The sequence below is a fragment of the Hyperolius riggenbachi genome, chromosome 5 (assembly GCF_040937935.1).
Source record: "Hyperolius riggenbachi isolate aHypRig1 chromosome 5, aHypRig1.pri, whole genome shotgun sequence".
Taxonomy (NCBI): Eukaryota; Metazoa; Chordata; class Amphibia; order Anura; family Hyperoliidae; genus Hyperolius; species Hyperolius riggenbachi.
In genome coordinates, this window is record NC_090650.1 from 316,089,766 (window position 1) to 316,117,025 (window position 27,260).

A 27,260-nucleotide genomic window follows, 5' to 3' on the forward strand; every position below is an offset into this window, starting at 1 on the left:
TGTGTGTGTGTGTGTGTGTGTGTGTGTGTGTGTGTGTGTGTGTGTGTGTGTAGGGGCTGCTGCGGGTAATTTTTTTTTTTTTTAATTTCTGGCCAGATGCAGCTCAATCAAAAATGTAGTATTCGGACTATAAGACGCAGTGACTCCCCCCCCCCCCCCCCACGCACACACACACTTTTGGGGAAGAAAAAGTGCGTCTTATAGTCCAAAAATACGGTACATTTAAGATGTACATTTGTAATTTATAAAATGCATCATAAATTACTTTTTATCATATGTTGCTGTCACTTACAGCAACATAGAAAAATCTGATTTTGGACTAGTCTATCTTCTCATGGTGGATTCTTAGGGTTTTCTTTATTTTCAAAAGCACTTACTGAACAGCAGTTGCTCTGTTCAACTGCCAAAATAATGTGCAAGCGAGTAGTGAGGCCAGCCAGAATATTTGCATAGATCCTTCCAGGGAGTGCTTTTGTAAAGAATAAAGGAAATACTGACTACTCCAAAGCCTGTCAGCTTTTTACTATGTAAGTGACACAGAAAAACGTAATTTATAGTACATAATGCTTTGGAAGATATGTATGTTTTAAGTTTACACATTTTTTTTTTTAAACGTTAAGTTTCGTAATCATCAAGTTTTAACAGAAAACACAAAGAACTGCTTTGCCTAGCAATAATCAAGCTGGTGTACATAGCTTACAGAGAAACCATAACCAAGAATTGAACTTCATCCCAATCAGTAGCTGATACCCCCTTTCCCATGAGAAATCTATTCCTTTTCTTAAATGAATCATCAGGGGGCTTCGTATAGCTGATTTTGTGGTGAAACCCCTCCCACAGTGTGATGTCAGCGCCTTACAGCACTGAGGTCCTGACATCACACTGTGAGAGCCTTGTTGCATTGTGGGAAATAACAGCTGTTTACAACTGCCAAAAATGCAAGCAGCATCTCCTTCCAGCGACATCACCTGCCAGCAGTAAAAATGTCACCATGTAATAAATGTCAGAATGTAAATCAGGGAGAGGAAAGATTTTACAGTGGGCAAACACTGACTAAATCATTTATACATAATTATTGTATAAAATTAAGCACTTTTTATTATTTTTTTTTCTCTGGATTTTACCCTTAAATCCAGGCAACGATTAAAGGGGCACTATTGTGAATTAAGTGCATTGGTACACATTTTTTCCATAGCAGTGCATTGTGAAAAATATTTCAGTTAAAACGCGTATAGTGTGAACTTTGCCATAGGAAAACACGGGCATTACTTTGAAAATCAGTTTTCTTTTAGTTTTAACTGAGAGCAACTGATTAAGTGTAAAAGGGGCCTTACTGTAATAAATTATTTCTGCAAGATAAGCAAGGTTTAAAGGACAACTGAAGTGAGAAGAATATGGAGGATGCCATATGTATTTCTTTTTAAACAATACCAGTTGCCTGGCAGCCCTGCTAATCTATTTGGCGGCAGTAGTGTTTGAATAACACCAGAAAAAAGCATGCAGCTAATCTGGTCAGATCTGACAGTATCAGAAACAGCTGATCTGCTGCATGCTTGTTCACGGTCTATGGCTGAAAGCATTAGAGGCAGAGGACCAGCAGGACAGCCAGGCAACTGGTGTTGCTTAAAATGAAATAAATATGGCAGCCTCCATATCCCTCTCGTTACAGTTGTTCTTTAAACAGTTAAATTGGCTGGTCAAAACTATTCTGTACACTGATATGACTGACTTTCAAGAGCGAGAATCTCCTCACCAGCTGAGTTACTGATGCCACTGTCATTCCTTGCAGAGGACAACTGTAGCAGCTAATCTTCTACCATTATCTGTCAATTCCCGCTCCCCCCCCCCCCCCCCCTCACCCCCGTGAGGCTGAGATAGGAATCGCCTACCTTTTACTGCATCCCGGTGCTGCTGGCTGTAGCTCTGTGAGTAATGCTGGTCTCCGAAGTCCCTGCACACAAAGATCAAGGAGGAGAGCCAGCTTACAGCCAGAGCAATGCCAGGTGTGGAGGGCTGTGCCTGCCAAACTGCAAGGGGCCTTGGAGATCAGCGTTAATCACAGAGATTTTAGCTTCATGGGGAGGGGGAGGGAGTGAAAAAGAACGGGTAGTAGATTAGCTGCTACAGTTGTCCTCTGCAGGGAATGGACAGTGGCATCAGTACTCAGCTGGTAAAGAGATTCCCACTCTTGAAGTCAGTCATAGTGTGCAGAATAGTTTTGTCCAGCCAATTTAGCTATGTTAAACCTTGCTGATCTTCCAGAAATAATTTATTACAGTAAGTGAAAAACACTTAATTTGTAATAGTGCCCCTTTAAGCACATGACATTATGTGTAAGAATATTATTACCTACTACTGTAGTAAAGCCTACAGTTTAAATGACAGATCAGAATACAAAGTGTGTATAATGTCCTTTGATGCCCACCAACTGTTTGTTAGTGACTGGGCATGCTTCAAAACAAAGCCCAACCACTACTGCTATTCCACTGCTGGTGTCAGAAGTCAGCTCATACTTAACATTCCCCCATCGACACTCCTTATAGCAAAAGTGCATCCAACACGAACAAGAATTATTGTTCTACTAGGTGACCTAAGCCCGTTTAAAAACGGGTTTTAGGTTGGTGTCAAATCCCCATCCCCTCTCCTCCACTCCCCTCCCACCTCCCCTCCACTCCCTGCCACAGTGTCACTGTGCATGCGCGCACCCGACGCCCGCTGACCCGACGCAGAACCGCCGCCTGCTGACCCGACGCCCGCTCGGCTCCCTGGTCCCACGCTATCCCTGTGTAGCGTTGTCCATGCTGCGCAGTGCGCACAACGGTTCAGCACGGACAACGCTACACAGGGGTTTTATTATAGAGGATATGGTGAACACTCACATGGTGTACCTATTTTAGAAATAACTCGAGGAATGCCAAGGACTGAGCGGTAGCGCTGTGTATACATAAATCATAGTCCTAGCCGCTTTTATGCGATGCCCCATGGTCCAGTATAGCTCACTGACGACACTGATCATACCTGGGATTGATAGACATAAAGGGCTTGATTCACAAAGCCGTGCAAACTGTTTAGTACGGGTGTGCTAAACAGTTAGCACGTGAAGTGCCGTTCGCGAACTTTTGCGCACGCAAAGTGCCGCGATTCGCGCGTTCGCGGACTTTTGTGCGCGCAAAAGTCCACGATTGCGCAAAACGCTGAACTTTGTGCGCGCAAAAGTCCACGAACGGCACTTCACGTGCTAACTGTTTAGCACACCCGTGCTAAACAGTTTGCACAGCTTTGTGAATCAAGCCCAAAGTATTTGTATGATTGGTGATAATGTAATAACAGCTTTATTGACCATAGCTTTACAAGATAAGACATTCTAAAATAAGTGCAGCTTTAATCAGCAGAAAAAACCCACAAAAACAAAATCTTACTCTTGAATTGTGGTGTATGGTATTAGCCTTCCATTCCAGAAACATTCAAATACTGGCCTTTTGCCTCTGGCTTCCTTCTCTATTATCATACAGTCATCATCAAATTCATCTTCATTGGATTCTGTACAAAAACAAAACAAGGACATCATTGTATGAAGTGAGAGGTGCAGTGAGAGCACAGGATGGCTGCCAGGGGCTGGAGGAAGCACAAGGCAAGTTGATTTTTGTTTATTTTTTTTACCCTGGACCTTCCCTTTAAATGGGGAGTAGCCAAATAAAGCAATTAAGATTTACACCTTGCACTCACAAAAAACATGCAATCAGGGAAAGAGACAGATATAAAAACCTTAGGTATTTGGAATGGAAGACAACAAAGCACTTCAGTATTTTGCATCACGCCAGCTCCTACTCAGCATGCAAGCTGCACACCTCTGTTTATTTGTGAGTATCCAAATGTTAGTTACTCTGGCCTGGATGAGAGATGTAGCTCTCCTGTATCTTTGCCATTACAGCCCATTGGTAATGAATGGTGAATAAGTTTGTTGCACCCTTGTTGAATTGGTAGATGCATGAAATGTATGTTCCCTTTACGTAAAGATTAGAAGGACAACTGAAGTGAGAAATATATGGAAGCTGCCATATTTACTTCCTGTTAAACAATACCAGTTGCCTGGTAGCCTTGCTGATTTATTTGGCTGCAGTAGTGTCTGAATAGCACCAGAAAGGCATGTGGCTAATCGTGTCGGATCTGACAATGTCAGAAATGCCAGATTTGCATATGCTTGTTCCGGGTCTATGGCTAAATGTATTAGGGGCAGATTTGATCCGGCTGGCGGATTGCTGGCCAGGCGGTGGTTGGGGGCTGCTGTACACTATTCTGCATTATCAGGAGAGGCGGTAGTTACCAGCCACCTCAGCAGATTTTAATCTAGTGTCTGTACAGGGCTTTATGTTCCAAAGTTGAATAATATTTATCAGTCAAGGTGCTTCTGTCTGACCAATTCACAGACATTTGAAATTCTGAATAAAGGAAGTCTGAACACTGAACTGAACTTTGGTGCTGGTGTTTTTGAAAAACGAGAAAAAAGTAATTCCTATTTAATGGGAACCTGAAGCGAGTAAAATTTAAAATAAACATATGATGTAGCTGCAAATAAATATTACACACTAACCTCACCATCAGTTCCTCTCAGAAGCTCACCATTTTCTTATGAGTAATCACTTTCAGTTCTGACAAGATTTTGTCAGAACTGAAATATACCAGTTGCTGTCAGTTATATATCAGCTGCTGTCAGTTACAACTGAATGTGCAAGGTAATGTCCATGTTTCCCTATGGCTCAAGTAGGCGATATTACAGTTTAACAGTGTGCTGGCCAGGAAGCTGTTATGGGGTTATGGCCATTTTCAAAATGGAGGACAGAGAATTCCATTGATCACAGTGGACAAACAGGATTGCAGGAGAGGAGAAAGAGATTGATGAGTAGACTACACAGGAAGGGGTATGACTTGATGTTTATTTTGACTTAATTTTCAGCCAGGGTCTCTTTAACCTCGCCCCCAAAAAGGCACTTTATGACAGTCTCCTTTAATCTGTTGAAATATGATTTATGCATACTGAAGTTTCTGTATATTGGAAATAAATGCTTGGAACACTTCCCAGGTTCAATCCCACTGAGGGCAGCTGCACTTGATGAAAACAAGAGCATGATGTAGCTTGGAACACAGGTGATGAAACAATGCGAAAGAGAAGAGAAATTACACAAATGCTTGTGCTTCAAATCTTAAGGCTCTGAACGAATGCCTCTTCAATACAACCATATGAGACGGCAATTAGTAGTTATACCAAACCAAATCATCCCACAGCATAGGCTGAAGCAACTTCACACTATTTTGTACTACAATATGTGCTCGAATGTGTATCATAGTTCTCAATAATGATCTAACAGCATAGCTGTACTTGTGTAGCATCTCTGTCCTCCCCAACCCATCATATTCCTAGGTACCACTAAGTTCTTGCATGCCCCATACGCCTGCATTGTGGTAATACATACACAACATGCAATGACTGCTTATGTGTTACATACCTAAAGCAGGGGTCTCAAACTCAATTTACCTGGGGGCCGCAGGAGGCAAAGTCAGGATGAGGCTGGGCCGCATAAGGGATTTCACAAAAAAAAAAGTCAATCAGCAGCTCCCCCCCTCCCCTCCCTTTGCATTGATTTATGTTTCAAAATCAAATTCACACTGAAGCGAACTATTTTGCCTATTTCACCTTATAGTTCGCTTCAGTGCTCCCATTACAAGTAATCCGCCGTGTTCCCGCCGCAAAACGAGGGCTGCAGAGCCCCCAAATCGCCCGGGGGGCAATCCGCCGGCATTCCCTGGAAGGGGCAGAGCTTTCAGCTTCAGCTCTGCCCCTCCTGATGTCAATCGCCGGTGCATCGCCGCCTCTCCTCGCCCCTCTCTGTGAAGGAAGAGTGAGAGGAGCGGGCAGAGGCGGCAATGCGCCACGATTGACGTCAGGAGGGGCATAGCTGAAGCTGAAAGCTCTGCCCCTTCCAGGAAATGCCGGCGGATTGCCCGCCGGGCGATTTGGGGGCTCTGCAGCCCTCGTTTAGTGGCGGGGATGCGGCGGATTACTTGGGAGCACTGAAGCGAATTATAAGGAAGCTTTTGCCAGCGCGGGCCACAAAATATTGTATCGAGGGCCGCAAATGGCCCTCGAGTTTGAGACCCCTGCCCTAAAGACTGTTGAGCAATTTGTTCAGCTTTCTGCAGTAATGAAGATTAGGCTAGGAAAGTGGCCACATAGGGGGCCAAGGCAACACTCAAGGCTCAGCGAATTCAGGAGCAGCAAGGAGAAATGGGAGGGGGGATACTAGTTAGCCTAGTAGTGTCAGAGAGAGCTTGTTTAAACTTTTTTTTTCCCCTTCTCATTCTGACCTTTTTCCTGATTCAGTTAGTCAGATGTGGAGAGTTGTTTCATGGCAAATATCTGACATGAGGGTAGAATAGTGAGAAACCTATTACCTGCTTTACCAAGGCAAAAAATCATTGCACTTTATAAAAAAAAAAAAAAAAAAAAAGCCATTATAATCCTTTCTCCCACAAGCTCTCTGGTATTGCAAGAATGGCCAGTGTGGGGCTCCATTACTCTGAACATAAACAGCCTCCAAGGTCCATGACAAGGAGAGGTCCACATACAGAGGAGAGGAGAGAGAGAGCATACAAAAGAAGGCATTACAAAAAAGTGCACAGAAAAAAAGAAAAACAACAATAAAAAAAAACAACTATGTGATAAAGTTTAAGTTGCAACTATTACTTTAAAATAGGTAGGGGTCAAAATGGTAGAGAGGGGCACCTTTGACAGTTACATGGTTGACAGCTTTGCACGAAAGGGTAAAAAATAAAAAAAGAAAAATTCTGCCTATGAGAAGTGATATGAGGTGAAGGCAACTCCATGCTCAACCTCCTGCTCAGGAACTGTCCAGCATCTTTCTAACAATTGCCCCTAAATTGCTCAAAGTAATTTGCTTAACCCCCTTGGCCTTATAATTCTTTCCGGATTTTTAGGGTCTGAAAGAAGTGCACTTTTTTTTGCATGCTTTTAGATCCTAAAACCTGGAAAAAAAAAATCACGCTGCCAGGGAGTACTGGAGCAGCCCAGCACTCACTCACCTCCTTGGGATCCAGCGCTGCAGTTATCCCTCCGTCCTCCGGATGGCGCTGTAACCCTGTAGTGAGATCGTCAGCTGTCATCATGGCGACAGACGGCGATCTCACCAGGGGTAAGCAGAGCCTTGGAGGAGAGGAAGAAGAATGGCAGGCGACGTCAGGATCCCCCGGGAGTTGAGTTAAAATGCCCGCTGCAGGCATTGCTCTGCATAGACCTCCCGGTGGCTACCACAAGTTCAGCACAGGGTTATCGCTCCTGGCTTGTTTTTTCCACCCTGAGCTGAACTCGTGAATACCACTAAGGAGGTTAATGTGGTGTGTGAGGCACAGACATCGAGAGCGAGATCTGGGCAACTGAATCACATCATTAGGCAAGGAGTTGGATAGCCTCAGGTTAACCTCCAAATAGAAGCTTTAACTTACTTGTAGAGAAATATGGGTCTTCAGGATAGGTTTCCTTGTCATACAGGAAAGGATGGTAGCGTATGATTCCTTCTATTACACCATCCCCTTCCACTTGCACCTTAAATTCAAAGCTCTCAGCGGAACTGTTGATATAAAGAGTCTGCATGTCCTCTTTGATATCTCTTAGTTTTATAGTCTTGGGAGCTTTTCCTTTTTCAACCATGTAGATCTGTAAAATAATAAAGTAGTACACAGTCCTTATGTTATTTCTGTAGAAGACAAATTGGTCACAATCAATTTTTTTCATACTTCATTCCATTGTCAAAGAAAACACGATTGTACTCTGTGAAAAAAAAACTACAACAATAGAAATAGAAACATCATTGCTTCATAGCCCATAGGATTTATGCAGACATAGTAAGCTGGTAAGGCAATTGCAAAAGGAGTGCAAAAAGGAACACAGAAAACATCCATAGGGTCATTCCACAAGGAAGCCAATACCAGACAAGGAGACAGACCAGCTAGAGATTTGCTTACTGATGGGTCTTTGGATTTTACATATTTTTCTGGCTATATAGGTAAAGAAAGTATCTCTATATCATACTACACAAACATGGATGTGTTTGTGTAAAGAGCCACAAACCTTAAAGTGGACCTGAACTCAGAACTTCCTCTCTGTTCTAAAAGATACACAACAGCATAATAACTTTTGAAGAAAAACATTTCTTTGGTACAGCTGATACAAATCCTCCCATAAATCTGCACTGTTTCTACTTCCTGCTTTCATGGTAACAGACATATTGTTAACATCCTGTGCTTTCAAATGAGCTTATCTGCCGTGGCAATCAGCTGACACAGCTAAGAGATCAAATTACAACTTGTGATTAGACACATGAGAGGGAATTAGACAGGCTAGACTCTCTAAATGCATACAGGGTGCATTTCTCTGTGTTTTCCTTCTGTCCTGTGCAAGAGTTCAGGTACACTTTAAAATCTATACACTTTGCTTCCTGGAAAGGATTGAGCTATGCAGACTATCTTTGAGCACAGTAAGATCCCTGTCTTTTTGTTAACAAGGTACCTATGAAACTCGAATAAGTTAAAATGTACTAAGCAACAGGAGTAGCGCTTCAAGGCCTAATTGTCCTGGTTACCACCAGTGGAGATGATGAGAAGACTGTCCTACAATCTCTACCACTCTTCACACTGCCAGATGTAACATTCCAAGTGGCCAACACTGCATATGCAAAAAAAAAAAAAAAAAAAAAAAAAAAAAAAAAAAAAAAAGGAGAATAGATCCAATAGCGTAACTCTAAGTACAGTTTACACACCACCACCTTCCCTCGTGCCTTTAAATCTGTATATATGACACCCAATGTGAGTTGGACACCCCCACACTGCCCGCACTCACCCAGCTGTCCTCCTGCAATATCCAGAGGTAAGAATAAAGGCCTTGTGGGGTATAATGCATCCCGTAGCGATCAGTGATTCCATCACTAAAACATATCCTTCATAGCGTAAAACTGTATAGTTTTAATAAAAGTTGATTAAAATCATACTCACAAGCAGATCTTCATAAAACGCATATGACAGAGCTGACGTCCCCGGGTGGCCGCTCGTGTCAGTATCGCATCAGGCTCTCAAATCTGCCGCCGCTCCGGTTCCCGTCCTCAAGCTGGTCGCGTCTGGCGTGGCTCCACCCTATGCATTTCATCATCAAAATGACTCATCAGGCCCGATGAGTCACTTAGATGACGAAATGCATAGGGTGGAGCCACGCCAGACGCGACCAGCTTGAAGACGGGAACCGGAGCGGTGGCAGATTTGAAAGCCTGATGCGATACTATGAGTTACTATGGTAACGAAACGCGTTGGGCTACGGAGCAGCGCTGTGCGTGTGACGTCACCGGACGCAGAGACTGTCTGATACATGCTTCTGTAGATACGAGCGGTGGTTTAGCGGGGGTGTGAGCCGGAGCAGCGTTCTCAGCGCGGCAGGCCACTTCAGAGCTTCAGGCTTTCCCTTTGCCATTACCCTGCAAGTGTTTTATGGACTGTTGTCCACAACTTTTTAAGCAATTTATTTTAATAAATACGGGAACACATTCCTTACACTCTTACGCTATGTGAGGCGCCTTTTATTTATATTTTTTTGGAGGTGACATCTCTGGAAGACAAGTGCCCAGCTGTGGTTGCCTGAGGTGGCTGGGGGGTGGCCGACACCCCAATCGTGCTGACGGGCCCATTTGGCCAGAATATCCGGTGAGTCTCTTCATATAGGGGGGGATCCCTGTTTGAGCGTATATCCCTTTGAATACTGCATGGATCTTATGCTATTGCCAGTTGCATCGAAGGGACTGAACTGTGTTGAGCGCTGAACCCATTCATTTATATACTCTCCTGGCTTTACACACTAAGCAGGGAGCGCTCCACCTCATTGACTTTGTTACCTTAACGGTTTCACTCTGTCATTTTTGTATTTAACTGTATCCTGTCCTGTGAGCGCTGTACATATATTTATACTGTTTAGAATTTATCTCCACTGGTGGTAACAAGGACAATTAGGCCTTGAAGCGCTACTCCTGTTGCTTTGTATCAACTTATCAATATCACCATATTGTTTAGGAGAGCGCTCCACAGACTGTGCAATTGTTGGTTTTCCAGGAGCGCATACCTTTTTGTATTGAAGAAGTTAAAATGTACTGACTTTTTTTCTTCTGTTCCTGACCCTCACTTAAGGGATACGAAGTGGGTGAGCACCGAAAAAACTTTATAGACTCTATCAGGCCTTGTTCACATTGCGTTCCGTTCGTGTGGCTGTTAGCGTTGGGTGGGTTTTGACGCGCCTTTTTTTTTTTCAATTCCCGGCGCTTGGGTGGGCTATTCATTTTTGTCTTAAGCGTTTTTTTAAGCATTTTTCTCAAGCAATTAGTTAATCCACTCCCTGACGTAAGTCAGGAAGTGAACTCTTTGATCCGGAAAACAATAAATACAATGTATTTATTCTTAAAAAAATGCAAACGCAATCACTGCACAAAGATTTTGTAAGCGTTTTGCTTTTCTCCTATACCTTCCATTGAGGCAGAATCACCGCAAAAATGGTCGACGCACCGCTTTGCTGCCCACTCAGCGCTTGATCCGTGGTGATATGAACCTTCTCATAGACATTCATTGCACAAGCGTTCGGGGGGCCCATTTATAAAGCGCATGAGGGAGAAAAAAATTGAGAAACCGCCTGCAGTGTGAATGAGCCCCCAAGGATAGAGTCATCTACATTGGTTGTATTACTATTGAACTTGTTAAGTAAATCTGTACCTTTTAATAGACATAAAATGCAACTAACAAATTACACAAACAGCTATGAGGGTTAAAACCAAAGCAATCAAGACCATTTAGGTTGAGATTTGTTTACTGTATTCTGCTATATTTCGATACAGTTCCTCTCCTTAATTCGGCTTCATTAGATTGTATCTAACATTGGACATGGCTTCATATCATGGTTTGCAAAATTTAAAAAATTAAGAAAAAAGTGAGGAAATATTTGAACAATAAGTAGAAGCAAAGAGGAAAGAAAAACAAAAGGAAAAAGAAAAGATTATATGGGAGAACCACAGTAAGTTCAATATCTCAATTACTTTCACTAATGTCCATTAAACTGTCTTTTATACATTGTTGGAGATATACTGTACCTTATCCTCTAATGGGATCCAGTACTCAAGAGATCTCAAATTATTTCTGTTTTTGTTGTTGTTGGAACTACTGAGAGACTGCTGCCCTCTTAACTACTTCCCACTACCATTCAGTAGGGGTAGGGATTATCCAGAGACTTCCTTCTATTGAGGAAAGTACCCCTTTGGGGTATTTTTTTTCCTCACTACATGCCTACTTTAACACAAATGTATCTTTTCTATTTTCTCGCTATTCTAAAACTCTAAATAGATGGACTGCTTCGAAATACATCTCTCAGCGTGTTGTCCCCTCTCTCCCAAGACCTGCCTTAGGGTGGGATACCAAAAGTTTCTAATCACAAGCCCTCCGAAGAACTGGAGTCAACACAAAGAGAAATTAGGAAACCTTTGCCAGTGGCGACACATGCAGCAATAAAGATCTAACAGATATTTAATTATTTCCCACTGTATCTAAAGCATGTCTCCACATTTCCAAGGAAAATACACAACCCTCATTAAGTGGCCTCAGTACAGTGGATATATAAATTGTGTTACAGAAATATATCTGTGCTTAAAGAGAACCCGAGGTGGGATTAAATTATGCTAGTGGGGCACAGAGGCTGGTTGTGCACACTAAAACCAGCCTCTGTTGCCCCATGGTGTGCCTCCAGGAACCCCCTGCGCGCCGCTATACCCCCGCAGCGCTGGCGACACACAGCGTGTCGCCAGCTCAATGTTTACCTATGTGCTGTTTGTCAGCGCCGCTCCCCCGCCTCCTCCGTATCGGCGCTACCCGCCCGTGTCCCTTCCCTCCCGCTGATTGGAGGGAAGTGACGCAGGCGGGTAGCGCCGATGTGGAGGAGACAGGGGAGCGGCGCGGACAGACAGCGCATAGGTAAACATTGTCGCCAGCACTGCGGGGGCTATAGCGGAAGCAGGGGGGTCCTGGAGGCACACCATGGGGCAACAGAGGCTGGTGTTAGTGTGCACAACCAGCCTCTGTGCCCCACTAATATAATTAAATCCCACCTCGGGTTCTCTTTAATCTGGTGCAGTCTCAGATTACTGCAATAGCTTCGCTAGTTTAATTATGAAAGTCAACCTTTATGATCATCTTAGGTGTTACCAATATTAAAGTAATTACTTCTAAAGGTGGCCACTAACAATACAATCTTTTTCATCCAATATTACCAAATATATGTAGTAGAAGGGTAAACTGAGTAAATATGCTGAATGGGTAATTTAGGCAGTTACCTTATATTACATAGAAATGGTAACATTGGATGAAAAAGATTGTATCTTTAGTGGCAAGCTTTACCAATGCCTGGTACACACCATGCAATTGAATGTCAGATAGACGGGTCAATCGATTATTTACGACAGTTCCAATCGATATTGTAAAGGGATTGGAAAATCAATTAGAAAAACTATTCGAAATCAGATCGGACCTATCAAAAATAATGTATTTGACTAATCTATCTGATGGCAAATTGAAGACAAAGAGTAAAATTTCTGGGTATCTGCCATGATTTCCAGCAAGCCTGATACAAAAGTTAAAGGAAGTCAAAACTAAAGCTGAAAGATAATATTTAATGTCATTCTGTCATAAAACAGATTAAAAAGAAACTCCGACCAAGAATTGAACTTTATCACAATCAGTAGCGGATACCCCCTTTTACATGAAAAAGCTATTCCTTTTCACAAACCGACCATCAGGGGGCGCTGTATGGCTGATATTGCGGTGAAACCCCTCCCACAAAGAATTTTGAGTACGTATTCTTGCCAGTTTCCTGTCTGTGAACCTTGCTACTGAAGTAAAATTGATAAATAAAATGGCCACCTGTAAGCCATTTTGCCATACTCCCTTTGTTCTATACAGCATAAGACTAGTTCTCTTCTTTCACGTGAAATCATGGGTTTGGAATGTGCTACTAGGGGATTTGTCTGTCTTGTAGATAAGGATGGCGCTGTGTAAATCTCATCAGTCAAACTAGCCTTAAATTAAACAAGCTACTGATGAAACATATACCTCTAATAATAATTAACGACTGACTGATCTCATCCACTTAAATATTAATATGTATTCATGTATTCATTTATGCTGTATTCTGTATTCCAATAGTTAACGTAGAGATTTTGTGAGGATCCAATCAGGTTATTGGTAGAATGAATGATTGTAATGTGTAATTTGGGGTATATAACTTCTGTTACGAGCCTTCCTCGGCAGACAAATACACATATTTCGTCTCCTGTACAGTAAATAAACCAATACTTTACTTCCAAGACATCGATTTGTGGTATTTCACAACAGTTTGGCGAGCAGCCAGGAGGGTCCAGCCTGACACCCGATGCCTATCTGGTCCAGCGCTGAGGACAAGCTACCAGTGTGAATGTGCACAATACAGGTAAGCAGATACCTTGCATTTAGCTAAAATCTGTCACACTTGGTGCTGTACCTGGAGCGCAATTACCAGAGAAGGTTTGGTTGTAAGGTGGCACTCCGAACCAGTCTGGAAGTAAACTATTGTAAAATTTGGACTTGTAAATATGCCAATCCTCACTCTCTGTGAATAGTGGGAAGAGACGTCTGTAGTAAATGTGGAAATCCTCACTTATGTGCTGCCTATATACTGTGCAGCCTCAGCACTTGATCCTAGTCTTCTCTGAGCAGTCCCTTGTACTGCATAGCTGTAGTGAGGCTGGGATGGATTGCACCTCAGGTTGCATAGTTTATGGCCACCAATAGGCTGAGAAGAGGACTTATCTGTATGCAGGCATTTGGATAACTCCAAGGGAAATCCTCGTTCTTAATGGGAAGAGGTAACGGGTTGGGTATTAGACTCATCACGGCCAGAGAGTAATTACCTCTAGTTAAGCGTAGTGGAAATCCTCACTAGTTTATAGTGGGAAGGGATATATCCAGCAAGGTGACATTCTATGTGGAAGAGTAAAGGAGTGAAAGTTATAGAGCGTGTCAAATGTGGATGAAAGTTGCAGTTGTCAGTGGTAAATAATAATTATATTTGAGTGAAATTGCTTGTAAGTGGTTGAGAACATTTTGGCATATGGTTAACTAGAAGATAGTAGTAACACTTGGGTCACCAGGGAAACTGGTTCAAAAATGCATTTATAATTAGGGAAAGATTAGGGACAGTTAATTTTTACTAAGCAAACAGGCTGTGCATTTGTTTGTCTACTAACATGTGCAGTTAGTGCAAGGCTAACTGTACTTGGAGGAACATTGCACCCAGTTCCTTGAAGAAGGGGTTGTAGTATTTCACGGCAACCTCCAACGAACCTAGGGACATACTGTGCATGAGAGTGTACTAACTATCTGTAGGCCAGACAGCCATATCACAGAGATTCAGAAATTTCTGAGACATCTTCCCTTCTTGTGTAGTGACTTAACTGTCTGGCATACAGAATATGGCATCGCCATTGCAAGTTATGTGTGATATGTATCCAAATGATGCAAAGAATCTTACTAAGTATAATGATAAATGGTATATAAAAAAAATAAATAAAAAAATAAAGTATTAACAATGGCATGGCCAAAGACTGGCTCCTTCAATTGTAAGATCTTGAATCATTTGCAGACTTACATTGAAGCCACTGTTAAAGGGAAAAAAAGCTGTGGCCCACTTGCAGATATTACAAAAATGGAGAGATCGTGCCACTGAGCAAGCTGGATTAGAGGTTCAAACTCAGTTTGAAAATTTCAGAAGTTAGAAGAGAAAGTTTCTGGTTTTGTGTCTGACCTGCCATTAACTCCCTCGCCAGAAGAGTTTGTTTCTGCAGTTGCGAGTGCCCCCATGCCCCCTCCTCCCTACAAGGAGCCAGCTCAGATAAACAGCTGCAACATTCCCTGTGCTCAGGCTGTGTTAAAATTTACTGATGATAACAATCCAGCAGGAGGATATGAGAATCCGCCAGTTGGGGATAATAAATCAGACAGTCTAAAAAAAAAAACCCACAGAAACAAAGAATCTATTAGAAAGAGAAGTGAGAGGAGTAGAGGATACAACGCAAAAGGGTGAGGAAGATTGTTCTGCATTATGGGTTAATTTATCAGGATTGATCAATATTGGTAACCCTCCTTCAAATGTGAAGGAGATAGTAGATCTTTTATCTAAGGGGAAAATACCAAGTGATGAATCTAAAGAAGTGAGTGGAAGTGAAGGAGAAGAATCAGCTTCTGAGTCTGAAGAGGAGGAAAGAGTCTAGACAACTAAAAAGACACCTTCTATGCCCCAGCTAAAAAAGGCTAAGTCTGGCATTCAAGATACTACCATTAAAAGCAAATTAAGTGATGATACTCTAGGGGAAGGTGAAGAAGTAACAGGAGTGCAGGATGTGGGGGATTCTGTACAGAATGAGACAACTTTTATGGCAGTAATTAACTTACATAAAGGCCCAAAAGACATAGTTGGGGAGAAGGAAGGGTATTACTACTGTGATCCCTTCTGTGATGAGTGGACAAAGGCATTAGGAGACCAATTTATCACTTGCCCATGGCCAAAGGAAGGATCTTTCCTCCCTCAACATCTGGAAGTAGCAATCACCTGCATAGATGGTCCACAGGCATTTGGGAATCCTGACTGGGATAGGGAATATATGAACAGAGAAGTAAATCAGCTACAGCAGGAGTGTATCCTGTAGTTAGAGGTGGACGGGTGGTCGTCCATCTAAATATATTCCGTGGCAGAGTACTGATAAGGAAAATTTAAAGCGCTCTCTGCCATCCCTGCAATCAGGATCTACAAGGTGGATCAGAGAGTTTGAAGTGAAAACAGCTGGTCAAACCCTAGCACTGGGGGATATCAAGTCCTTGCTATCTTTAATCATTGGGGATAAAACTGACAAAATTTTTGAGAAAGCTTTGGGAAATAGAAGTGTTACCCTCACAGTGGACAAGCACGATGGAGCTATGTTTAACCCTATACGTAATCGTGTTTGGCAGGCACTGAGAGTTAAGGTCCGTACACACGCCGGACTTTAGGCAACGACGGGTCCGTCGTTGCCTCCCGCTGGGTGGGCGTGCCAGCGACAGTCCGGCGTGTGTACGCTCTGTCGTCAGACTGATACGGCTGTTTCTGAGCGATCCGCCGGGCGGATCGCTCAGAAACAGCCGTATCAGTCTGACGACAGAGCGTACACACGCCGGACTGTCGCTGGCACGCCCACCCAGCGGGAGGCAACGACGGACCCGTCGTTGCCTAAAGTCCGGCGTGTGTACGGACCTATACTTATCCTGACAGCAAGGACTTTTCTAGAATCACAAGCCATACTTTCCCAAGGGTAAAAATATAGTTGAGTTCATTGAGGAGTCCGAGAAAGATAAACAAAAGAATAAGGACAGACCGAAGACTACTCCTGTAGTATGAAGGCTTTTTGGTCTCTTTCAGCCCCTTACACACTCCTAAGAGTTATGATTAACCATGAGCTTGCTGGGTAATCTAGAACTTAGGGTATAATGAATAAATACAAAATAATAATCTGAGGAAAAAATGAAAATGATATCTCTTGTCTGTAAGGAAGCTTCTGTGTGATGAAATCACAGAGGATTGTGCAAGAAAGGAGAAGGGTTATGAATGGTTGTTACTAATTTGGGTGTATTTTCTGTCTAATTAGCAGATTGAGAAGTCTTGGTGTGAGTTATGCAGGTAATGCTGTGATGACTGTTTTCCAGTGTGTGTGAGCTGAGACTGCTTGACTAGATTGTGTGCATGTTCAGAAAAATATATCAAAGCTGGGATTTGTTGATAGCTGTTGTTGGAAGGTCCGGGAAAGTTAAAATAGGAAAAGCTACATAAAGTCTATGCTGTATATGATTGATAGAGAATGTAAACATAAGTCTGATATTGTATGTCTTTTAATAAGTTTTGATTTTTTTTTTCTGTGTGAATGTAGCCAAGTTTCAATACCAGTTCTACAATCTCTGGTCTCATAGCACTGGAATGTGTACAGAGCACACTTTTTGGCCTGATTGTAGTGGTAGAAATAGCAGTTTTCAAAAGACAAATTGTCTACTACCTCCTACTTTACATACATTATGTTTCTCAAAACGTAATTCATAATAGGGGTAAGGAAAGAATGAAGGGCCCCATTCTTACAATGTTGGGATGTGGGAAACTAGAAGACTTAGAAATAGAATAGTATCCTTATCCCATTTCATACAGTAATCAAACCCATTTCCCTTAAACATATAATTTTTTAAGGTTAATAATGTAGGCCCACAGAGCTTACACACACATGGGCCCTGGAGAACTGTGAAAATGAAAAATATGACACCCAGTACAAATTTGGCAGAGCTGCTACACTCACACTCTGACTGCAATCCCTGTTTATCAGAATGGAGACAGAATGCTTCTTTTGGGGAACTTTAATTTATGCCCTTTTCTTGTCTAGTTCTAATAAAAAATAGGAAATATTGTCCTTACTGATTTGTTTCTTTCACTCTATATATCCCGATCAGTTCTTGTACTGGGACCTACTCAATAAATTTAACCATTTCATACATTCAAAAAGGGGCTGACTTGTACGGTATCATAATATGCAGTCTATATGTGACAGACGGCGTTATGTTTGTTTGATGAATTTTATTATGCAGCAGTTTGATGCGTGTGGGGATTGTATACTAGATCTTGTAAGATTGTATGGCTAGAAGGGCAGTCCTTTACTAGATTGTCTGACTGAATTTTTACAACTTTAAGAAGATAGTGGAAAATGTAACAGTGCAAATTATGTTCAATATATTTTAGTGCGCTGCACAAACAGGGGGGAGTAGATTAGTTAAACAAACATATATTGGCAGGTCATCAAGATAATACATGGAATACAATAAAATGATATAAATAAATGAAGAATATTTGCTCTATGAGATATAGCATTATTTTAAATAGGAGTGAGAAATTGGTTGAATAAAGCTGATTTGTATGTAAAGATATCCATGTCTCATGTGAGAATGTGTGTGTGTCTCAGAGCTGTTTGACAGGTTGATATTTTAAAATCAGGGAAATTGATATAACATGTACATGTTTATCGTATGGTTAATGAAGCCAGAGCTAAGAAAGAGGAAGAATGTTACAATGCTAGATACTGTAAGTCTGTACGCAAGGGGAAGTTATTTTGTCTGTGAAGCGTTAAATGAGAGCGGTGTGATATACATATCTGGCTGTTTTGGAGTGAAGTAAGCTGTGTGTGTGCGCAACGGACTGGAAGTTTAGGACAAAACTATTAGAAATCGGTCTCCACATTTTCAATGTTAATCTTATAGCAATGATTGAGTGAGCTATGAGACTGAGAACTTAATCCTTAGTTTAACTGACACGTCCTATTGAAATAATTAGGGTATTGTATTTAATCAAGTAATTGCTTTAATCCAAGTGCTGATGGGCGTTTTTCCTAATATTGGAGGGCACACTGTTACTACTCCTGTGTAGTGTGTTAGTGGAGATTAGTCTGATGAATATTAACGATTTATATGTTTAATAAAGAGACTTGGCAGAAGGGAAATACTGTGAATTTGTTAATAAGATGTTAAAGCACTAAAAAGGGAAATTCATACTAATACTTTTAAGGAAAACACCTTAATAAGTAAGTTGCCAGTCCTATGGGTACAATCTGAAATATATGGGAAACAATTTTGATCATGGTATATTTTGGGGAGGCTTTTCGAGAGGCAGAGTTGATCCCTTGTATCACCCACAATTTTCAGGGTGACATTATGGATCAAATAAAGAGCATGTAGCTTAATCAGACAGCCTCTCATACCCCTATCTATAGCAGTTTCCTGACAGGTAGTGCCTTGACAGAGCAAAGACAGGTAATTAACAGGTAATGTTAATTCCGTAGTGCTAGATTGAACTGTAGCTTTAAGAAAGAGTATTACGGTTATGGGTTGCAGGAAGAATTAAAGGTTCTTATGACTTTTCTTTTGTAGTAGTGCTGCATTATAAAAGGTAGGTCAATGTTACAATCATCATTAATGAATTGTGACACATTCAAAACTAGAGTGAAGGATAGGTTAATTGATTATACAGGTATTTAAAGTTATACTCTATGGTATTAGTGTCTTAGAGCCAGGGAAGAAAGTAGAGATGCTAGTGAAAGTGGAGAAAGAACTTTTATCCAGTATTTAGCTAGGAAGGATTACATTTTTGTGGAATATAGTTTAAATACACACACCCCATTAAGCTCTTGAAACTCTTGTATTAACTTTCTTTTTATGGATTTTAATTGATGAAGTTTGACCTCTTATTTTTATGCATTTTACTAATTTGTCTATACAACTTGTTCTTTGTTATTAGATTAGAGCCGTTGTGGTGTCCTCCAACTACTACAGATTTTGGAGATTGTCTGGTTCCAATCCACTGGACAGCTGCAGCCCTGGAAGGATGACCTTATATCTATCTGCCCTTCTTGTGTGGGTGGCTATGGCTGCCTCTTGCCCTCCTTCTGTGTCATACTGTGAGAACTATACTTTGTGCTTAATCATGAATGTTTTACTGCCTGTGCTGCTGATTTCACAGCCCTCCATCACAATCTGGAAAGACAGTGCTTTACTCCTATTTTATCCAAATACAGAAACGGACTTGAACATTCCTAGTTGTTGGGTATCAGAATATATAAGCCATTTTAATTTTGCTTAGTTTATGAACCTGGACTGGACTATTTTTATCTATACAGAAGAGAACATCTTCAAGTTGTAGTTAAAAAATGTTGTTAAAATGTACTCCTTTAGTATGACATTCTGTGTAGTGTTAGGTTGAGTTGAAGTTTTGAAAAATGTGAATTTTAGGTTATACAGGATCCATTTTATTTATGCTAACTGATAACGCTAACAATGTAAGGTTGTAACTTTTAAATTTGACTGTACTATGCACAATAATGGTGGGATGTAAACGTTAAACTGTCTAAAGCTACTAACTGCTCTGATTAAGAGCACTATTGTTTATTATTTTAAAAAAGTACTGACAACACTGAAATGCACTAATCTGTCATTGAATATTAATTACTAATGGCAATAACTTCTACTTACCGCTTAACTTAACCTAAGATTTTACTTTCTCTTAAGCTTTAAATCTGGTTCTAACTGAAATATTGGTTCTAACATTAATGTTAATTTTCCCTATGAAGTCAAGCCATTTGGGAACATCTATTTTAAATGAAAAACAAAATGGTATACAACTTCAAGCGCTTTGATTAATGAAAAGTAGTAAAATGTTTTCAGGGGGTACTTATACATTAATGAATATTCTGGAAGTGTAGTAAAATGGCTATCCTAGCCTCCATAGAGGTTGGGCAGGTGTGTGCTCCACAGTCCTACTCACCCACCCCTTGCTGGTGAATACTAAGTGAATGTGTTCCAGGTAAGAAACGTTTAAAAAGAAGCAACTACTTTACAACACTAGATGTACGAGTGGAGTTCTGACTTTCCTCAGATGCAGAGGCTTTCTTCACAAGCTTGCTAAGCTCTGGTGTACAGGCTGATCCCAAATGGATACAGAGAAACGGGTATGAACTGTTTACGTTTATAAACATTACTGATGAAGCTTTCTGTGCTGTCAAAGAGGAGTTACATGGTCTCAGGCTCACTATACTACAGAAAAGATATGCCTTGGGTGACCTCAGCAGTTAAAGCGGTATAGTCACCATAAAAAAATCAAATTTCAACAGCAACTGGTCTGAGTGTATTAAAGAGAATCTGTATTGTTAAAATCGCTCAAAAGTAAACATACCAGTGCGTTAGGGGACATCTCCTATTACCCTCTGTCACAATTTCGCCGCTCCTCGCCGCATTAAAAGTGGTTAAAAACAGTTTTAAAAAGTTTGTTTGTAAACAAACAAAATGGCCACCAAAACAGGAAGTAGGTTGATGTACAGTATGTCCACACATAGAAAATACATCCATACATAAGCAGGCTGTATACAGCATTCCTTTTGAATCTCAAGAGATCATTTGTGTGTTTCTTTCCCCCATGCACTGAAGTTTCAGGCTGCTCTTTTCTTCTTGCAAACAGCTTTGCCCTTGTTTGTAATTCCTCAGTATGTGAAAGCCCAGCCAGCTCAGAGGACGATTTATCCAGCTGATTAGAGCAGCTTCTCTCTTCTCTCTTATCTAAATAACACACAGGCAGTATGCATAGAGGGGCCAGGAAGGGTGAGTTCATAGCAGAACCACAACACTGAAGAACTTGGCAGCCTTCCAGACACAGGCCGACAAGTCTGACAGGGGAAAGATACATTGATTTATTACAGAGACTGTCATAGTAGAAAGTGCTGCAGTTAGCCAAAACACATTAGAATAGCTTTTGTAACATGTAGGATGATAAAAAACAGGATGCAATTTTTGTTACGGAGTCTCTTTAAGTGATAAAGATGCTAATCCTGCATTCAAAACTTTCAAAACGCTTTCTGCTGTTATGATTTGGAGTTATCATATACCTTAGGAGCACTGGCTCATTAGTAGTCGGTGCCAAAGAATTGCATGCTGGGGGTTCTTTTTATCTATAATATTTTCCTCCTCTTCCCTTTATTTCCCTGTCTGCTGCTTATCTGAAACCTGATCCCCTACTCACTTGTGTTTACAAGCAAGGCTGAGGTGACTCAGTGATTGGAGGAGACAAGAAAAAAAGTAAAGGGCAGAAATTAAATCACGAGTTAGCCTTTACTGTGGGCAAAAGACATGGCCCCCACCAGGAACAGAATTCTCGTCATTTACTATATAACATTCACTGAAATCAAAACGTGGACAGTACAATACATGTGTTATGTAAGTAGATCAAGTATTTATCTACTTATATATGTGTTTTTTTCCCTGGAATAGTATGGCTGATCCTACTGCTTTAAGGGAGGGGTCAGTGCTTTGGTTGGAGACTCTTGTTGCACTTTTATCCCTGCTAATGATGATGAACAATGGGATACTGGTTAAAGCTCCATACTTCCAAGTGCCTACATACTTTAAGGAAACAGATGGTTGAAGAAGGAGGTATAACTGGATACTTGTTTTCAAGTTGGTCAGAGGAAATTCCAGCTTGGGAGTTGTCCTTAATAAAGACATTCATCGCTTGCCTACCCCTGCTTACCCATCATCATGTTGTGCTGCATTGGAGTACTCCTCATTCCATTCTGAAAGAAACTGGTAACTAAAGCAACCACTTCTATGTTGCCTGTCCACATACACCAAGCCAATACAGAGCTTCACGTCACTAAGTCTATGGATGTTTTGCAGATGATCGAAGATGGAGAATCTTTCCTTGAGAAATGGAACTCCAAGGACCTTTGATGCCCAAGAGTGAATAATTGACCCTTTTGCAAGCATTACCTTTCCCTTGTCTGTCCGTGTTGGTGTTGCCAACAACAGGGAGGAATGAAGTAAAATTGATAAATAAAATGGCCACCTGTAAGCCATTTTGCCATACTCCGTTTTGATCTATACAGCATAAGACTAGTTCTCTTCTTTCACATGAAATCATGGGTTTGGAATGTGCTACTAGGGGATTTGTCTGTCTTGTAGATAAGGATGGCGCTGTGTAAATCTCATCAGTCAAACTAGCCTTAAATTAAACAAGCTACTGATGAAACATATACCTCTAATAATAATTAACGACTGACTGATCTCATCCACTTAAATATTAATATGTATTCATGTATTCATTTATGCTGTATTCTGTATTCCAATAGTTAACTTAGAGATTTTGTGAGGATCCAATCAGGTTATTGGTAGAATGAATGATTGTAATGTGTAATTTGGGGTATATAACTTCTGTTACGAGCCTTCCTCGGCAGACAAATACAAATATTTCGTCTCCTGTACAGTAAATAAACCAATACTTTACTTCCAAGACATCGATTTGTGGTATTTCACAACACTACATTGTGGGAAATAGCTGTTTACAGCTGTTTCCAACTGCCAAAAAAACACGCAGCAGCTACATCACCTGCCAACAGTAAAAATGGCACCATGTAATAAATGTCAGAATGTAAATTAGGGATTTAAAACACTGACTAAATCATTTATACATAATTATTGCAAAAATGAAGCACTTTTTATTACATTATTTTCACTGGAGTTCCTCTTTAAGTAGAACATACACATACAAAAATGAAATTTCACTTTGCTAATAGGAACAATATGAAAAATAGTGGCTTAGAGAGCAAACTTCAATATAAGATAACATTTTCCAATATGAATAGGACAACCTTACAAAACTTTTTTCATACTTACCTCAATGTCAATGCGGTTTTTAGGTTTGGCTGGGGAAGCATTCAGTACATTTCCTCCAGGCCCATGTAAATAATAGTGGTAAATGTGTCTGAAATAAGAAAGTTATGATAAGAAACAAAACGTTTTGACATTTAGATGCAAGTAAACACATTAGTTACTAAAGGTATAATTACAAGAAACATACACTTAGAAGAGGAGAACAACTCTGTAACAAAATGTTCAGCCTTATTTATTCTATCCTATAAGTTCCTATACCTGTTCTAGTGTGCTCTGGATTACTTCAGCCTTTTCTAGTTGCACTGTCTCTGTAATAGATCTAATTATTTTCTTGTCAAGCCTTGTCGAGACAGAGGAATGCACTGTCTCTGCTGTGATAGGGAGAAGTTATGCACGCCCCCTGAAGGCTCTCCTGTGTGTGTATGAGTCACAGGCATGTCTTTGCTCACAGCCAGCGTCCCTGCAAGGCTCGTGGAGCTGAGACATTTCAAACAGCTGTGAGTGCAGAGAGATCAGTGCAGAGAGATCAGTGCAGAGCTCAGACAAGCAGCTAAGGCAACACATTGGAGTACTATTCCAGCAATCAAGTCACATTTGAGAGGAGCCTCTGCAAACAGGTACCTGCTCTAATGATGTATTTCCTGTTTGGCGGCCATCTTCATTGTTTACAAAAACAATGAATAAAACAGCGATATCACCAGGAAAGCAGTGGGAGCGGCGAAAATGTCACAGAGGGGGCTAGGAGAAGACAACAAACAGGCTGGTACGTTTATTTATGTAAGATTTTCACAGTACAGATTATCTTTAACCACTTCTGGGCAGCAGCGATTGAAATCTACGCCCAGTTTGCGTCCTGTTATTCCTCTCGCCACGTGAACCCTCGCTCTTGCAGTCCGCGCTGCTCTATCATCGCTGCAGCTCGCTCGGTCTGCTGTCACGCTGAGAGTAGAGCTCCATTTCTCGGTCGGGGCAGATTTCATTGGCTCCGGACCCTGTGATCACTGTAAATCAATCACAGTGATCACTGCTCGAGTTTGCTCGCATTTTGACAAAAACGTCTCTGGTCCTTATTGCTGGGACTACACGTTACTTTTTTTGGGAAGAATCGTTCCGATAGATGCCTTCGATGATAAAACATGTCCGATTCTCCGTTCGATTCTGTTCTAATCGATTTCTCATAGAAGTGAATGGAAAAAAAGATAAGAAAAGGACCGAAAGACAAGAATTGAGCAGAAAAATCGAATGGGTAATAGATTGCGCAGAAAATCGAACGCGAAAATCGTAACGTGTATTCCCAGCTTTAGGGGCAAGTACAGTACACAAGTGGTAAAGGACATCAGAGGTGAAAATAAACTGATGAGAAAAAACAATTGCATCTATCCACCTTCTCCTAAAAATGACTTTTTAAAATATCCCACAGTTTTATATTTCAATCTAGCTTTTAAGTTTTTACTGTTTCATTGTCTCTACTCAATAACACATTCATTGAAGTGTGCTTGAGCTCAAATGTATGAATTATTGACCCTTTTTATTTCTTTCCTACTCCAAGAAGCCATTTACTGACAGGAAAGTATTTTATGGCTGTAATTACTTATCAGTGAGGGTTAGGCTATAGTCTGACCCGGAGAAACTGTCACTTGCATACCTGATGTTTAACTCTTTCAGGCAGAGAAATAAAAAAATAAACACGACCTAGTTATTTGTGTGCTTCGCACTGTACATACAAATCTCTTTCTCATCAAGTCACCTCGGTTATCCTTTAAAGGTTACCCGAAGTATAAAAAAAAGTTTGTAATATATACTTGTAATATAAATTGTTTAAATATCCGTTTTTCGTCATAGACTAACATGCTATCCGGGCCGACGCAGATCGCCGCGTGGTAACGTAGTTTTGGAACCGCATCAGATCGAGGACTTCGGGTGGACCGCACCGCAGGTAATGTGTTTTCCCCCATAGGTTTGCATTGGAGTGCGGTAGCAGTATGGCAATTTGACGTACTGCCCCAGGGTGAAAGGGCCCTCAGGCAGCACCATCGCTGTTTGATGGCCCAACATGTATCCTGACAGATGTGGGATTCCTATAGAGTAACAAGAATTGTTCTGAACATTTTTTGATTAAAAAAACACATCCATTTAGTGTAAAAGCACTGAATTTTTGGATATTCTGAGATACTCACGCCAACTGTCTAACCCAAAGATGCCGAAAACTCTTCAAGTACTGTATGTGCACAGGCTGTATGCCAGAAATAATAATAGCTGTAAAGCTATCTTTACCCTCTTCCTCCATGATGAGATTGTTGAGATAACGTTCATCTTCTGTGACATGGGAATAATCAGCTGGCTGGAGAAAGAAAATCAGTCTATGGTAAGAATAATGTGCTTACTGCACTACCTACTGTGATAGCTCGAGCTTTTTTCCTGAAACGGAACTGAAATATGTTAAAAAAATAAAAATACGATTTTCACTTACCTGGGGCTTCTGCCAGCCCCCTGCAGACTCCCTGTGCCCACCCAATCTCTGAATGATTCTCCATTCCCAGGTTGCGGCTTACTTTCGGTATCTCAAGTCAATGGCCACTGTGTCCTCGTTCCCCTTGCCAGGATCGCCCTGCGCAGTCGCAGGTTTTCTTGTACTGCACCTGCGCAGGACACTCCCAGTGGTGTGAATGAGGATGTGCATGGCCAGGGCAGTGCAGGTGCACAGGCTGTCCGCTTGAAAGTCTGCGAAACTGGAAGTGAGTCGCGGCAGGGGAATAGACGATCGTTCAGAGATGACGCTGGCACAGGGCGGCTGCAGGGGGCTGGCAGAATCCCCAGGTAAGTGAAAATCTTTTATTTTTTAACATATTTCAGTTCCGCTCTAAGTTCCTAGAACAAGTTTTTCAAGCAAAGCTGGAAAGAAAGGCCCCGCCATAGGCATCCATTATAAAAGCCAATTTGCGGCAACGTAGGAAATTTGGGCACCCGATACAATATCGGGCGCAGTCTCCCCGCTATGTAAAGCCGCAATTTGCATTGCGGGAATTATTGGTACCCGCTATTTTATCAGGTAAAACTGTGTAGGATATCAGAACAATTACTAAAATTCATACACATTACCTTTCGATTTCTAATAAAACCGCTGTAAACCGATTCCTTGTTTTTTTCTTTTTTCTCAAAGTCCTCTTTGGAAATTAGAAATTCATGGACATCTTGTGAGTCTGAAGTCTTAGTAATAATCTTAATAAAATGAAAAATGCACAATTAGCCTTAGACACAATTAGCCTTAGCAAATCAAAATAAATCTACAAATCTATAAACTGCTCAAAAAATTAAAATATCTATCTGAATGGAATATTGGATCAAGTCAATTAAACTTTTGGGGTATTGATCTGGTCAGTTAAATAGCAGAGAGGATCATTAATCATTTTCAACTATTTCGGTGTCAAGAAATTAGGCGCACTACAGGGGCAACTGTTACGAGACCCACTGGACATGCACTGGTGATCATTGTTTGGAGCAGGCTATAACAAGGTAGGATACAGAAATAAGCAAATAGTGATTAGTACTGTTCCCGCACAGTGTATGCATAAACAAGGATAAACAAGTAAATCTGTGCAACCGAATTCCTAACTAGTCTAAAGCCCAATCTACACGATACAATTCTTTATACGATTTGATTACATCCGACATATCCGATCGGGATTCGATTCAATTCGATGTGCCATTGCAAAACAATGGCAAATCGAATTGGATCGAATCCCGATCGGACGTGTCGGATTTAAATCGGATCGTAAATAGAATCGAATCGTATAAAGAATCAAATCGTGTAGATTGGGCTTAAAGAGACACTGAAGCGAAAAAAAAAAATATGATATAGTGAATTG

General features: G+C 41.1%; 1 protein-coding gene across 2 annotated transcripts in view; it reads right to left on the reverse strand.

The window, feature by feature from the left end:
* Positions 1-27,260, reverse strand: part of SMCHD1 (structural maintenance of chromosomes flexible hinge domain containing 1) — a 214,373-nt gene that overhangs the window by 148,829 nt on the left and 38,284 nt on the right. For both annotated transcript variants that reach the window (XM_068237225.1, XM_068237226.1), the window contains exons 7-11: positions 26,494-26,613; positions 25,572-25,735; positions 23,398-23,485; positions 7,519-7,729; positions 3,420-3,540 (exon numbers count right to left, since the gene is read on the reverse strand). In XM_068237225.1, coding sequence (XP_068093326.1) covers positions 3,420-3,540; positions 7,519-7,729; positions 23,398-23,485; positions 25,572-25,735; positions 26,494-26,613 — 704 coding nt within the window. The remainder of the gene's footprint in view (positions 1-3,419; positions 3,541-7,518; positions 7,730-23,397; positions 23,486-25,571; positions 25,736-26,493; positions 26,614-27,260) is intronic.